Genomic DNA, 12,414 nt, shown 5'->3' with positions numbered 1-12,414 from the left:
CTTGCAGAAGATAGCGCAGAGCTGCTCTCTGATGCTCCAGAAGTCAGGACTAGAGCCAATGGGTAGAAGTTTCAGGGGAAGGGGCACTTCCAAATGGGAAGAGCAGTTTGACAGTGGGACAGTCTGCCTTGCAAGGAGGTGGGTCCTCCTTGATTTGAAACATTTCCATGACCACTGGGTGCTGTTTGTTAGGAATGCTGTGGTTGCATCCTGTGCTGCAGATCTTGGTGTTGGGGTTGGACTCAATGACCTCCCAGGTTCTTCCAGCTCTGTGATTCTGTGCTTGGCTTTGTTGGAGCAGGAGAACCCCTACCCTGCTGTGACCATGCACAAAGTTCAGAAGCCCACGGAAGGCTGCCACCTGCGCTTGCACCAGAGGCCTTTCCCCCATTTGGATGAGGGGACCATCCAGTGGATCATCGACCAGGCCACAGCCAAGCTGCAGACAGCCCCTCCTGCTGTGAAGGTGGAGAAGAAGTGCATGGTTCCTTCGGGGCCTCTGCTGGGTATGCTCTGTGTGTCTCTTACCTCTGCTGGTGGTGCTGCTCCCACTGTGGGTACCATTGCCTTAATCTCGCTTTGGTCTCCAACTGGATTTGTCTGTTCCACTGGCGGACCTCCTGGAGGCAGCTGGTCTCTTGAGTACGAAGGAACACCTTCCCCACCTCGGGGTGCTCTTGAGTTGGATGCAGGGACGCCGCACTCTTCCTGCCTTGCTTGACCTGGAAGACCTTGAGGCAAGGACTCTTGGCTCAGGAAGGGAGTAGCTGGCACAAGCCCAGGGTGGGGGGCTCTCTCTGCTTCAGTGTGCTGTACTCCTGCTTGCCCAGTTGGCTGGCTGAATCCAGTGGCCAGTGAGGCAGGGATGCCCATGGGTGCTGCGCCCTGGCAGCCTGCTTTCACTGGGGTGCTGGCTGTTGCCCTGCTGATACCCCCCGGCACATCGCATCTCCTTGGCTCTCCCATCTAGGCTGGCAGGCAGCGTGTTCTGTTTTGTTCCAGTGTGGATCACTGAGGGCCTGCCCAGGAGGAGTGGCTGGGCGAAGGTCAGCCTTCCATGGGTCGGGTTGTGATGGGCGTGTCTCCTCCCCTCCCCTCCCCCGCCCCACTGCAGGGGTTCTTATGGAGCGCAACGGAGTTGTGCTGGCCAACAGTGCCCGCCGACTGGAGGTGGTCAGGAACTGCATCTCCTACGTCTTTGAGGGCAAGATGCTGGAGGCCAAAAAGGTGAGACCCCAGGTGCTTTTCAGCCATTTGGCTGGTGGGGAGGCAAAAGATCTCAAAAGTCTTCATTGTTGAAAGCTGAGTTACATTTTCAAGTTGACCGAAACAGGAAAATATTATTTAGAACAGAAGACTATAATACGATGATGATATAAAGCATGTGCATGTATTAAGACTCCGTCACTAACCCTTTTCCCATAACTCATAAAATAGAGATGGTATTTAATCATGCAAAACTGGAAATAGAATTCAAGAAAGTGCTGTATATTCGTCATTTCTCTACAAAACCCGCTTGCTAGATGCTGTGTCGGTGCTCAGGGCAATAGCAGAAAAAAATTGGAGGAGGTGTGAGAAGATGATTAAAATTAAGTGGGCATGTACATGGTAGGCGTGTCATGAGTAGAGCTGGCTGGAGCCAGGGGTCAGACTAGATGGCCCGGGAGGCCCCTTCCAACTCACTCTGTTTCTGTGTTCTAAGTCTAGTATGTGGAGATGCTGCAAAGCAAGGTGGAGAATCTGTTTGAGGCAGAAGGCTGAATTGCACCCAAGAGGCTCACATAGGTCACATGCCATCAGGTGGTGTGTCCAGCTCTCCTCCCACCTAGCCCCCAATTCCACCTCTTCCCTTTTCGAATGATCTGCGCAGATTAGCTGAGAAGGGGGTATTTCTTTTGTTGGTATCCAACAGATGCAAACACTCATTTCAGAACAGGAGCTGGCAGGAAACAAGAGTGTTTCCCTGTTACATGGAGGGAGAGGCTCCCTGCCTGGAAAAGAAGCCACCTGGCTGAGGTTTCCCATGCCTGGCGTCAGAAGGCATGTAGGCCCAGGTTGTGCTGGGTTTTATAGAGAAGCACTTGAACTGAGGTTTTGGAAACAAAACTGACTAAAAATATCGGCGCCTTGTATCCACCGGCGAAGCACAGCAGTGATGGCAGTGTCTGAACTTTCCAGACTGTCTGTCAGGGCAACCCTGCGTAGGGCCTGCTGGTTCTGGAAACATGCATGAGCCTTGAAAACCCTTCCTGGAGGGGCAGCAGTTGCAGACAAAATGTCTTTGTTATGTTGAGAGTTAGCATTTCCCTGCCTCTGTCAGGCTCCTTTACCAACCGCTCACTAAATTGTCTGTTGTGATGTGCCATCAAGTTGTCTCCACTTATGGCACCTCTCTGAATGTCCTGCCCATGACAACTCTGTTGAACTCTTCCACGCTGGGGGCTGTGGCTTTCTTTAGAGAGTCTGTGCTGCTCGTTTTGGGGCTTCCCTTCTGCCTTTGGCTTTCCCTAACATGAGTGTTTCTCTGGTGAGTCTTGCCTGCCGGACTAATTAAAGAGGGAGAGTATCAGGAAGCATGAGGATGGCAGCCTGTGGAAAGTATCAAAGTTAAACCGATTACTTATTACTTCAGCTTATTTTACATAATATCTCTCTGAATTTTGTTTGGAGCTCCTCCAGAGAGGCCTCCCTCTGCCTCGGTCCGCTGGCTGCCTGCACCAGGCATGCCTGAGCCCCTCCCAGGCTTCCTTTATGACTGTGAGAGCAGTAGCCAAGCTGCGGTTCAGGAAATGAAAAAGCAAGACTCTCTCTACTGTATGCTTAATTCAAAGGTCTGTGCTTAGTGCATGGACTTGTCCTGTCACTTTGCATGGATCTCACTGGATGTCCTAAAATAGTGCTAAATGACTATTTTGCTAGTGATGCTAGATAGGGAAGGGAGGCTGACAGCCACACAACATGACTTCCGCAAAAACAGGTCCTGCCAGACAACCCTTGTGGAATTCTATGACAAGGTTTCGAGATGGCTAGATGGAGGGGATGCAGTGGATGTGGTATACCTGGATTTCAGCAAGGCCTTTGACGAAGTGCCCCATGATATCCTGGTGGAGAAACTGAGGGGTTTTGGGATACACCAAAGCACTGTCCGGTGGATTAGGGCATGGTTGACTGACCGAAAGCAGAAGGTAACCATTAGCAGGGAATCATCGGGATGGCGGCCAGTGACAAGCGGGGTCCCCCAGGGCTCTGTCCTGGGGCCCATCCTGTTTAAGCTTTTCATAAATGACATGGAAGAAGGGGTGAACAGTCTGCTGATCAAATTCGCAGACGACACTAAAACTGGAGCAGTGGCCACAACTGAGGAGCAGGTACTCCAGTTCCAAGAGGATCTGGACAGACTATGGAAGTGGGCAGGAGACAACAGGATGGCATTCAGTGTGGGGCATAGGAATAGGTGTCATAAGTACAGGTTAGGGGACAAGTGGCTGGAGAGCAGCACTTGTGAAAGGGACCTCGGGGTGCTGGTTGACAACAGGCTAAACATGAGCCAGCAGTGTGATGCGGTGGTCAAGAGGGCAAACGCCACCCTTGGTTGCATAGCCAGAAGTGTGGCTTCTAGATCGAGAGAGGTATTACTACCACTCTACATGACTCTGGTGTGCCCGCAACTTGGAGTATTGTGCTCAGTTTTGGGCCCCTCATTACAGAAAGGATATAGCCAGGTTAGAGTCAGTGCAGTGTAGGGCCCCAAGGTTGGTGGCCGGGTTGCGGGGGATGGGATATGAGGCAAGACTGAGGGAACTGGGTCTCTTCAGCCTGGAGAAGAGGAGACTCAGAGGGGATGTGTTGGCGACATACAGGTATGTGAGGGGATGTCACATGGAGATGGGTAGAGCCCTGTTCTCCCCTGCAGAGAAAGGCAGGACGTGCTCCAATGGAGCCAAGCTCAGGGAGCCAAGGTTCCATTTGGATGCCAGGAAGCATTTCCTGATGGTTAGGACCCCGAGGGTGTGGAATGGGCTTCCACAAGAGGTCGTTGAGGCCCCATCGGTGCGGATGTTCAAGGATAGGCTGGACATCCACATGGTGAGCATGTCGTGAGTGGAGCCGGCTCGTGCCAGATGTCAGATTAGATGGCCCAGGAGGCCCCTTCTGACTCTCTATGTTTCTGTGTCCTGAGGGAAGGCCACACATGGAACCTCTTTGGCCTGCCCTTGACCTTGCAGGAAAGGAGCTTCCTTCCGTCCCATCCTTTTAGCTTGAGACTTAGAAACAGGCGAGTCAGAAGGGGCCTCCCAGGCCATCTAGTCTCCAGCTCTGCTCATGTAACCCCCAACATGTGGTGGTCCTTCGGTCGCCCACATGCCGCTCTCCTACTGCTGAGCTTCGTACCTGACCTCTTGCAGCTGCTCCCTGCGGTACTCCGAGCCATGAAGAGTCGGGCTGCTCGGCACTGCCTGACACAGGAGCTGAATCTGCACGTGCAGCAGAACAGAGCCATGCTGGACCACCAGCAGTTCGACTTCATTGTCCGCATGATGAACTGCTGTTTGCAGGTTTGAGGCCGGGGGTGGGAGTGGGAGCAGCATCTTGGGGCTCTTTGGGGTGGCTCGCCACCAGCCTCTGCCGTCCTCACTGGCCACCTCCTATCTCGCCCACAGGACTGCAGTGCCGCAGATGAGCATGGAGTTGCAGCCGCACTTTTGCCGCTGGTCACCGCATTCTGCCGTGTAAGTAGCTCACAGCACTCCGCCTGTGGCCCAGGTGTCTGAGGATCATCTTGCCGGCCCCGTCTGCACCTTGGGAGTTGCTGAGGAGCCCAGCTGCTCCGGGATGGGAGGCTGTGGGGCTGTGATGGCAGGTCCAAAAACAAAAACGAAGCGGGGGACTTCCCTCCACTTGTCCTTTTTCCTGCACCAGAAACTCAGTCCTGGCGTCACCCAGTTTGCCTATAGCTGCGTGCAGGAGCACCTGGTGTGGACCAACCTCCAGTTCTGGGAGGCCATGTTCTACTGTGATGTGCAGAACCACATCCGGGCCCTTTACTTGGAGTCCGGTGAGGAGAACCATGTGGACCAGGTAAGACAAGGCAGGCGCCTGTCAGCCACGAGCAGAAAGGCAGGCGCTTGGCCCTCCTGCCCGGGGAGGAGTGGCCCAGGGCCTCCTGGCCTTTTCTGTGGAAGGCTGATCCTCCTCTGGCCCACCAGGTGGCTGAGCGTGCACCGCTGGAGGAGGGGGAGGAGGAGGAGTCGGCCCTGGAGATTGCAGCCGGGCAGTGCCGCCTCTGGCCCACCATGAGTTGTGAAAAGCAGCAGGAATTGATCCAGAAGGAAGAGAGCACCGTCTTCAGCCAGGCGATTCACTACGCCAACCGCATGAGCTACCTCTTGCTGCCCCTGGACACCAGCAAGAACCGTCTCCTGCGAGGCTCGGGCCTCGGAGATGCGGAGAGTGTCAGCAATAGCTTCATCACAAACAGGTAGCTGGACTGGGGCCGAACTGTGGAGGGTGCGGGTCGCCTGCTTCAGTGCCTGTGCTGGAGCCGCTGCTGCCTGCCTGCTGCAGGAGAGAAGGGCTGGGCCCCAGCTGCATGCACGGCCAGCAGCAGCAGCAGCTGCTGCTTCCCAGCTGGGGGAACGGGTGCTTTGTCGGGGTGCTTCAAACCTGAGGGGTGCTCAGGCCTCTTGCTCATTTGCCAGTATCGCCGGCAGTGTGGCTGACAGTTACGACACTGAGAGTGGCTTTGAGGATGCCGAAAGCTCTGACGTGGCCAACTACGTAGTTCGGTTCATCAACCGCTTTGTGGACAAGGTCTGCACAGAGAGTGGGGTCACCAACGAACACCTCAAGGGGCTGCATGTCATGATTCCAGGTGTGTGTGCTTCTCCGTGCAGTATGCTCAGGGAGCATGCTTGGTGGGAGGGGCTCACTCTGAGGGGGCATGCGGGGCTGCTGACACTGCCATCCCCTCTTCCCAGACATTGTCCAGATGCACATTGAGACCTTGGATGCCGTGCACAGGGAGAGCAAGAGGCTCCCTCCCATACAGAAGGTGAGAGCCCCCCCCCCCCTTGGTAGGTGTATGCAGGGCTGGGAGCCCTGAACCGGGGGGTGGGCATTGGCAGCGGCAGCCTCTTACCCTGGTTGGAGGTGTCCGGAGTGGCCCACCCGGGCTGGGGCTGCCCTGGGTGCTCCTAAGAGGCGCCACCATGTTGCTGCTTGCAGCCCAAGCTTCTCCAGCCCGCCCTGCTGCTGGGAGAAGAAAGCGTGATGGACGGCCTGCGGGTGTACCTGATGCCTGATGGCAGGCAGGAAGCTGCTGGCGGGAATGTCGGCGGGCCTCCCCTGCTTCCTGCTGAAGGGGCCATCTTCCTCACCACCTACCGCATCATCTTCAAAGGCACCCCCACAGACCCGTTGGGTAAGGGCACCAGCTTTGTGGGGGGAAGTGCAGCAGGGTGTCCCAAGAGCACCTGTAGCTTTCTGGCGAGGATAGACTACAGTGGGGGCGGGGGGTTAGCTTCAGAAACAGACTGGCATGTAGGAAATGTATGAGACAAGGCAGGTAAAGCTGGAACTCACTGGGGTCTCCGTGATGCTGGGTAGGGGGAGATTCAGAACAAGCCAAAGGACAGGCTGGCATGTGGCACACAGTTCCACTAAGAAAACTAGACAGATCATGGGGCTGAGAAGCAGCTGCAAGCCGCATGGCTCTGGGCCACTTCCGCACCAGAGACTTCTCTGTAGCAGCTGCTGGGCACAGGAGGGGGGTGTGGGATTCATCCTCCTGTTCTGCTTGATGGACCTTCTGGAACCAGTGCTGGAGGAGATGAGCCCCTTTGGCTGCAGAGCTCTGCGGAGCTTCTGGGAGAGAGTGTTCTTCTCCAGAGCAGCTCCTTGCTGCAGGGTCTCCGTGGAGAGTCCGCTTTCCAGCAGGAGGCTGGCTGGCCCCGCTGCGCATCAGCTGTGCTGCTGTCTAGGCTGCAGCAGAGGACCCCTTTTGCTTTCCTCTGCAGTTGGCGAGCAAGTGGTGGTCCGTTCCTTTCCTGTTGCCTCCCTGACCAAAGAGGAGAAGATCCCAGTGCTGGCACAAGTAGACCAGTTCATCCAGGAGGGCTGTGCTCAGCTCCAGCTGCGCTCCTGCACGTTCCAGGTGAGCTTTGGTGGGGTCGTGGCAGGCTTGTCGAGTGTGCACACGTGGCTTGTGCCTCCCCCAGAGGAGGGTGTCTTGCCCCGTGCCCCGCTTTGAGAGCGGGTGCTCTGTGGGGGGGGGGGGCACAGCCGGCCCGCCAGTGGCCAGGGCCTGCCTTGGGTGCCTGGTGCAAGGCCTGAGCACAGCTCGCTCTGCTCTGCAGTTGCTGCGCATCGCCTTTGATGAGGAGGTCGCCTCTGAGAGTGTGGAGACCTTCCGGAAGCAGCTCAGCAAACTCCGCTACCCGCAGCACATCTCGGACACCTTCGCTTTCACGGTGGGCCTGTCAAACAAGCCCGCACTGCAGCCCAAAGCCAAGGAGAAGAACCCGTCGCTCAGGTGAGAGCAGACATGCCCCCTGCCCCTGGAGCACCACTTGCACTGGGTCAGGGAGGCCTCGCAGAGCCCCCGTGAGCAGGCATGCGAGGCAGTTCTGGGCAGGGGTGGCCAGTGTCCAGGCAGCAGTCAAGGGGCTTCTCCCCTGCGGTGGGTGGCTGCTGGGCTGCCAGCGCCCCCGCCTCCACGGCCCCTTTGGGCCTCCCTGGCCACGCCGTGATCCTCCTGTGGCGCAGAGGGAAGTGGGGTGCACCGCACTCCACTGCTGCCCCGGCCAGGGGATCCCTTGGGGCAGGGAGTGCCAGCCGAGGGCTTACCCTTGCGCCTCCTTCACCTGCCGTTAGTTGTTGCCCATGTCTCCCAGGGCAGGATGGGCACCTACAGTGGTGGGCCACCCAGGCAGCCAGGTGGGCCTCTCATTTGGTGGCTGCTGCACCTGCTGATCACTGTCCTAGCCCTCACCCTGCCCCCTGAGAAGACAGTTTCTCCTCCCCCCTCTTCTCACAGCTGTGCTTTCCCCTCACCTGGGCCCTGGCCTCGCACCTCAGGACCGCGTGGACCGGGTCTTGTGCCAAAGGCCCCCCTTCTTGTGCTCTTTGCTCTCAATGAGCCCAGGTGCTGGTGGACCGGTCAGGGTCCTTCACTGTCCGCAGAGGGAGAGTACCTGGTGTTCTCTCTTCAGCCCTGTGGTTGAACTGACCTATAGGTACTCCTCTTCCTCCTTTTAGAACTATCTCCAGGAACCTGGTGAAGAATGCCAAGAAGACCATTGGCCGCCAGTATGTGACACGCAGGAAGTACACTCCCCCTCCGTGGGAACACCGGGGAAGCCAGCAGCACTTCCCAGAGGATGAGGATGAGATCTCAGGTAGAGCCACCCTTCATGCCGCCATGGCTGTGGGCTAGCTGGAATGCCTCTGTGCCTGGCATGGCTGCCATGCCTGGAGGGGAGGGCTGTGTGGGGCTTCCAACGCCTTGCCCAACCCTGCCTTGGCCTCTGCAGTGTCTGAAGAAGTGGACAGAAGCACCTTGACTCCGTCCACCACCATCAAGCCCTCGGACAAGATGACCATGAGCCACTTGGTGGAGCGAGCCTGCTGTCGGGATTACCAGCGCCTGGGGCTGGGCACACTGAGCAACAGCCTCACCCGCTCCAAGAACGAGCCTTTCCGCATCTCGACCGTCAACCGGATGTATGCCATCTGCAGGAGGTGGGTGTGGCACCGGGCCGGAGCCCCCTCCCTCTGGGCACTGGGCCCATGCTTCCTGACACTTAGGCCCCCAGGGTGTGGAATGGGCCTCCACGGGAGGTGGTTGAAGCCCCATCGGTGAGGGTGTTCAAGGACAGGCTGGACTTCCACATGGTGGGCGTGTCATGAGCAGAGCCAGCTGGAACCGGGGGTCAGACTAGATGGCCCAGGAGGCCCCTTCTGATTCACTCTGTTTCTTCTCTTCTCAAGCCTGAACATGCCCATTTCTCAGAGGGCAAAGTTTCCACACTCTGGACCATTTTTGTTGCCTTCCTCTTGACTCTTTCTACTTTTCTGACATCTTTCTGAAATCTTGCTGCCCAGAACTGGACATAGTATTCTAGATGTGGTCTGACTAGTGAGGAGTTCAAAGGAACTACTTTGTGATTTGGAAGTAATGCTTCTACTAATGCATCCCAAAATAGCATTTGCCCTTTATTGCAGCTCCATTGCATTATTGGCCCATATTTAGTAATTGTCGACAATTACTCCAAGGTCTTTTTCTTTATCAGTTCTGTTGAGCCACATGTTCCCCATCTTGTATCGATGCCTTTGGTTTCTCTTTCCCAGGTGGAGGACTTGGCACTTGTCCCTGTTGAATCTCATTCTGTTGCTTTCAGCCCAGCGTTCAAGTTCATCAAGATTACCTTAGCTCTTCATTCCGACTTCTAGGGAGTTTGCTATTCCACCCAGTTTTGTATCATCTGCTAATCTGATTCTCTTTCCTTGTACTTCCTCCTCTAAATCATTAATAAAGATGCTGAAGAGCATCGGGCCAGGACTGAGCCCTGCGCCCTCCCACTCGTTCCCCCCCTCCAATCTGGGAAGGAGCCATTGATAAGCCATCTTTGTGTCCAATTTAGCAGCCAATTTTGGATCTACCTAACAGCTTTCTATCTAGTCCAGTGTTTGCTAATTTGCTTTTCAGAATGTTGTGGGGCACTATGTCAAAAGCTTTACTAAAGTTGAGGTAGATTATGTTCCTTCTGTCTGTTTGGGAGGTTACCAAGTCAAAAAATGAGATTAAAAAGGTCTGGCAGGATTTATTTTTGATAAATCCATGCTGGCTTCTGTTAAGCACTGCATTTTCTTCCAGATGCTGCCAATTTTTTTTTTACAGGGATTGATGTCAGACTAACTGGTCTGTAGTTCCCAGGTTTATCTTTTTTCCGCTTTTTGAAGATAGGGACAACGTTAGCCCTTCTCCAGTTGTCTGTCACTTCTCCTATTTTCCAAGTTTTATCAAAGATAATAGCCAGTGGTTCTGAGAGTTCCTCCACTAGCTCTCTTATTACTCAGGGATGGAGTTCACTGGCCCCTAGAGGTTTGAACGTGTTTATTCCGTTTGGTATTCCTTGAGCATTTGTCCGTCATTCTTGGGCTGCTGTCCCTCACATTCAGCTTGTACTTCCACTTGGTTGTAGATTTCCTTGTGGGAGAAGACTGAGGCAAAGTAGGAAATGCCCACCTCTGCCTTTTCCTTGTCATCTGTTATCACTCTTCCATCCACTTTAAGTAGCTGGACACCCTTCTCTTTCTCATGTCTTTTGTTCTGGATGTGTCTGAAGAAGGCTTTCTTGTTGTGCTTAGCCTCCCTTGCTATTCTCAGTTCATTTCCTGCTTTAGCCTTCCCGATGCTATTCCTGCAATTCCTTGCTATTTGTTCATATTCTTCCTTCGTGACATTGCCCTACTTCCACTTCCTGTATATGTCCTTTTTCTTTCAGGCTGTCACTTAATTTTTTGTGGAGCCATGTGGGCTTCCTCTGTTGTCTGAGTTTCTTGGAAGGAAAAAACGCAGGATACAACAACCATGCCACTTCCTGGCACACTGTTCCATCCAAAAGGCTCCCCACACCTCCCACCTCCACTTGCTGGTGTGTCGGCTGCACCCCTTGTTCTGGAAGGGACAGCCCAGCCACCGTGATCCATGCTCTGGACGCCTCCCAGTGGGATTCCTGCGGGGCCTCGCGCGTGGGGCGGCCTCTGTGGAGCATCTGGTCCCTGCTGCTGGCCAGGTCCTCGCTTGCAGCCTCTTGAATGGAATGCTCCCTGATGGCACCTTCACCAGAGACGTTCACGTAGTGCTCTTGACGCTTCTGTCCTTTCAGGAGCCAAGGAAAACAGTTGGTGGCGGCAGTGGCTGCTGCTTGTCTCTCCAGTTTGACTTTGTTTTGTTGTAGATGATATTTTTATGTTGGTCATTGTGGATCGCCGGCCACTTTGGTGCTGCAGCCAAGCATGTAGTTGCTTTCTGTGGGTTAATCGTAAAGTTGCCTTGCTTTCTGTAAGGAAAGAGTTGTGGCTGAGGCAGCTTCCTTGTGCTTTCCCGGAGAAGGTCCAGGGCTTCTCCTCTCCTGGAGGATTTCACTGGGGGCCTGTGTGACTTCCTGCTGCTTTCCCACAAGCCTGCTCTGTGGCTACAGCCTCTGCTTTGCCTCCCCACAGCTACCCAGGGCTGCTTATCGTCCCGCAGAGCGTCCCTGACAACACCATCCAGCGAATCTCTCGCTGCTACCGCCAGAACCGCTTCCCCGTCGTCTGCTGGCGGAACTCGCGCACCAAGGCAGTGCTGCTGAGATCGGGCGGCCTGCACGGCAAGGGTGTGGTGGGCCTATTCAAGTCTCAGAACACTCCTGCCACTGGAGGTAGGATCCCTCTGGGCTGCCCTGGGCCACCCCGCCCCACAGCCTGCCACCCCAGCATGGCGTGTGAGCGCCCCGTGCCTCTCCCCGCAGGTCCCTCGCAGGCAGATTCTGCCAGCCTGGAGCAGGAGAAGTACCTGCAGGCGGTGGTCAACGCCATGCCCCACCACGCTGACGCCAGCGGCCGTAACACCCTCAGCGGCTTCACCTCTGCCCACATGAGCAGCTCAGGTACGGGGCCATTGGGGCCCAGCCTGGGGGGCGGGGCTGGCCCTCCGGCACGGCGGAGTGGTGCCCGGTTGGGCCACCTGGGCCCAGGAGGAGGTGAGTCGCGTGCTGTTCCCACCCAGCTTGCAGAACTGCTCAGTTGTCCTCTGCCATTTGCTCGGCGTGTCTCCACCTCCATTCGTTGTCTGTGTGAAGAGCCATTCTAGAGAAGCAGGCCTGGCCAGGGCAGTGAGCGGACTGCTGGGACTGGCTGGCGACCCAGGGCTGCCCCGCTTGGGAGGGGTGGGGTTCAGATCATGGGTCTCTGCTCTCCCATCAAGGCGGGGGGGGGGGGGAGTAGCACATGGCTTGTCCCTGCTGGACACAGTCGGAGCCAGCAGGAGTGTTTGGGTTCCTGCCTTCTGGCACGTGTCCACCTTCTGTTGGTGCTGCAGATTCTTCTGAGAAGCGGCAACCCAAGCTGGGATCTCTTATGAAGCAGGTGATGGGAGGGAAGGACGAAGGGGCCGGCCCGATGAGCCGTGCAGGTGAGACGTGTGAGCAGCTTGTAGAGCAGAGCAGCCGCTTAGTCTCTGCTTCCCAGGGGATCAGCTGGGCAGGGCAGGGCAGGGCTTCCGTGGAGGAACCAGGTGGAGGTGGGGCTCCCAGGCATCCCTATGGCTTTGTCCACCCATCTTGTCTGCCCATCGTCAGCCCACCCCTCCCCATGAGAGGAAGCGACCATCTGCCATACCATCTCCAGCCCTCTTCTCTCCCATCACTT

At 56.0% G+C, this 12,414-nt stretch overlaps 1 protein-coding gene across 6 annotated transcripts in view; it reads left to right on the top strand.

The window, feature by feature from the left end:
- The window catches only part of SBF1 (SET binding factor 1), a 52,778-nt gene that overhangs the window by 29,092 nt on the left and 11,272 nt on the right, over positions 1-12,414 (top strand). For 3 of the 6 annotated variants that reach the window (XM_044429721.1, XM_044429704.1, XM_044429722.1), the window contains exons 11-26: positions 302-506; positions 1,115-1,227; positions 4,407-4,556; positions 4,662-4,730; positions 4,921-5,079; positions 5,208-5,479; positions 5,700-5,872; positions 5,979-6,052; positions 6,226-6,421; positions 7,017-7,153; positions 7,356-7,531; positions 8,257-8,396; positions 8,532-8,739; positions 11,227-11,426; positions 11,517-11,654; positions 12,086-12,178. In XM_044429721.1, the coding sequence (XP_044285656.1) occupies positions 302-506; positions 1,115-1,227; positions 4,407-4,556; positions 4,662-4,730; positions 4,921-5,079; positions 5,208-5,479; positions 5,700-5,872; positions 5,979-6,052; positions 6,226-6,421; positions 7,017-7,153; positions 7,356-7,531; positions 8,257-8,396; positions 8,532-8,739; positions 11,227-11,426; positions 11,517-11,654; positions 12,086-12,178 (2,503 nt within the window). The remainder of the gene's footprint in view (positions 1-301; positions 507-1,114; positions 1,228-4,406; positions 4,557-4,661; positions 4,731-4,920; positions 5,080-5,207; positions 5,480-5,699; positions 5,873-5,978; positions 6,053-6,225; positions 6,422-7,016; positions 7,154-7,355; positions 7,532-8,256; positions 8,397-8,531; positions 8,740-11,226; positions 11,427-11,516; positions 11,655-12,085; positions 12,179-12,414) is intronic. The other 3 variants (XM_044429732.1, XM_044429724.1, XM_044429713.1) reach the window with 2 other exon arrangements.

The sequence above is a fragment of the Varanus komodoensis genome, unplaced genomic scaffold, assembly GCF_004798865.1.
Source record: "Varanus komodoensis strain SLA01 unplaced genomic scaffold, ASM479886v1 scaffold1, whole genome shotgun sequence".
In the NCBI taxonomy this organism is placed as follows: Eukaryota; Metazoa; Chordata; class Lepidosauria; order Squamata; family Varanidae; genus Varanus; species Varanus komodoensis.
This window is presented reverse-complemented; position numbering and strand designations above follow the sequence as displayed.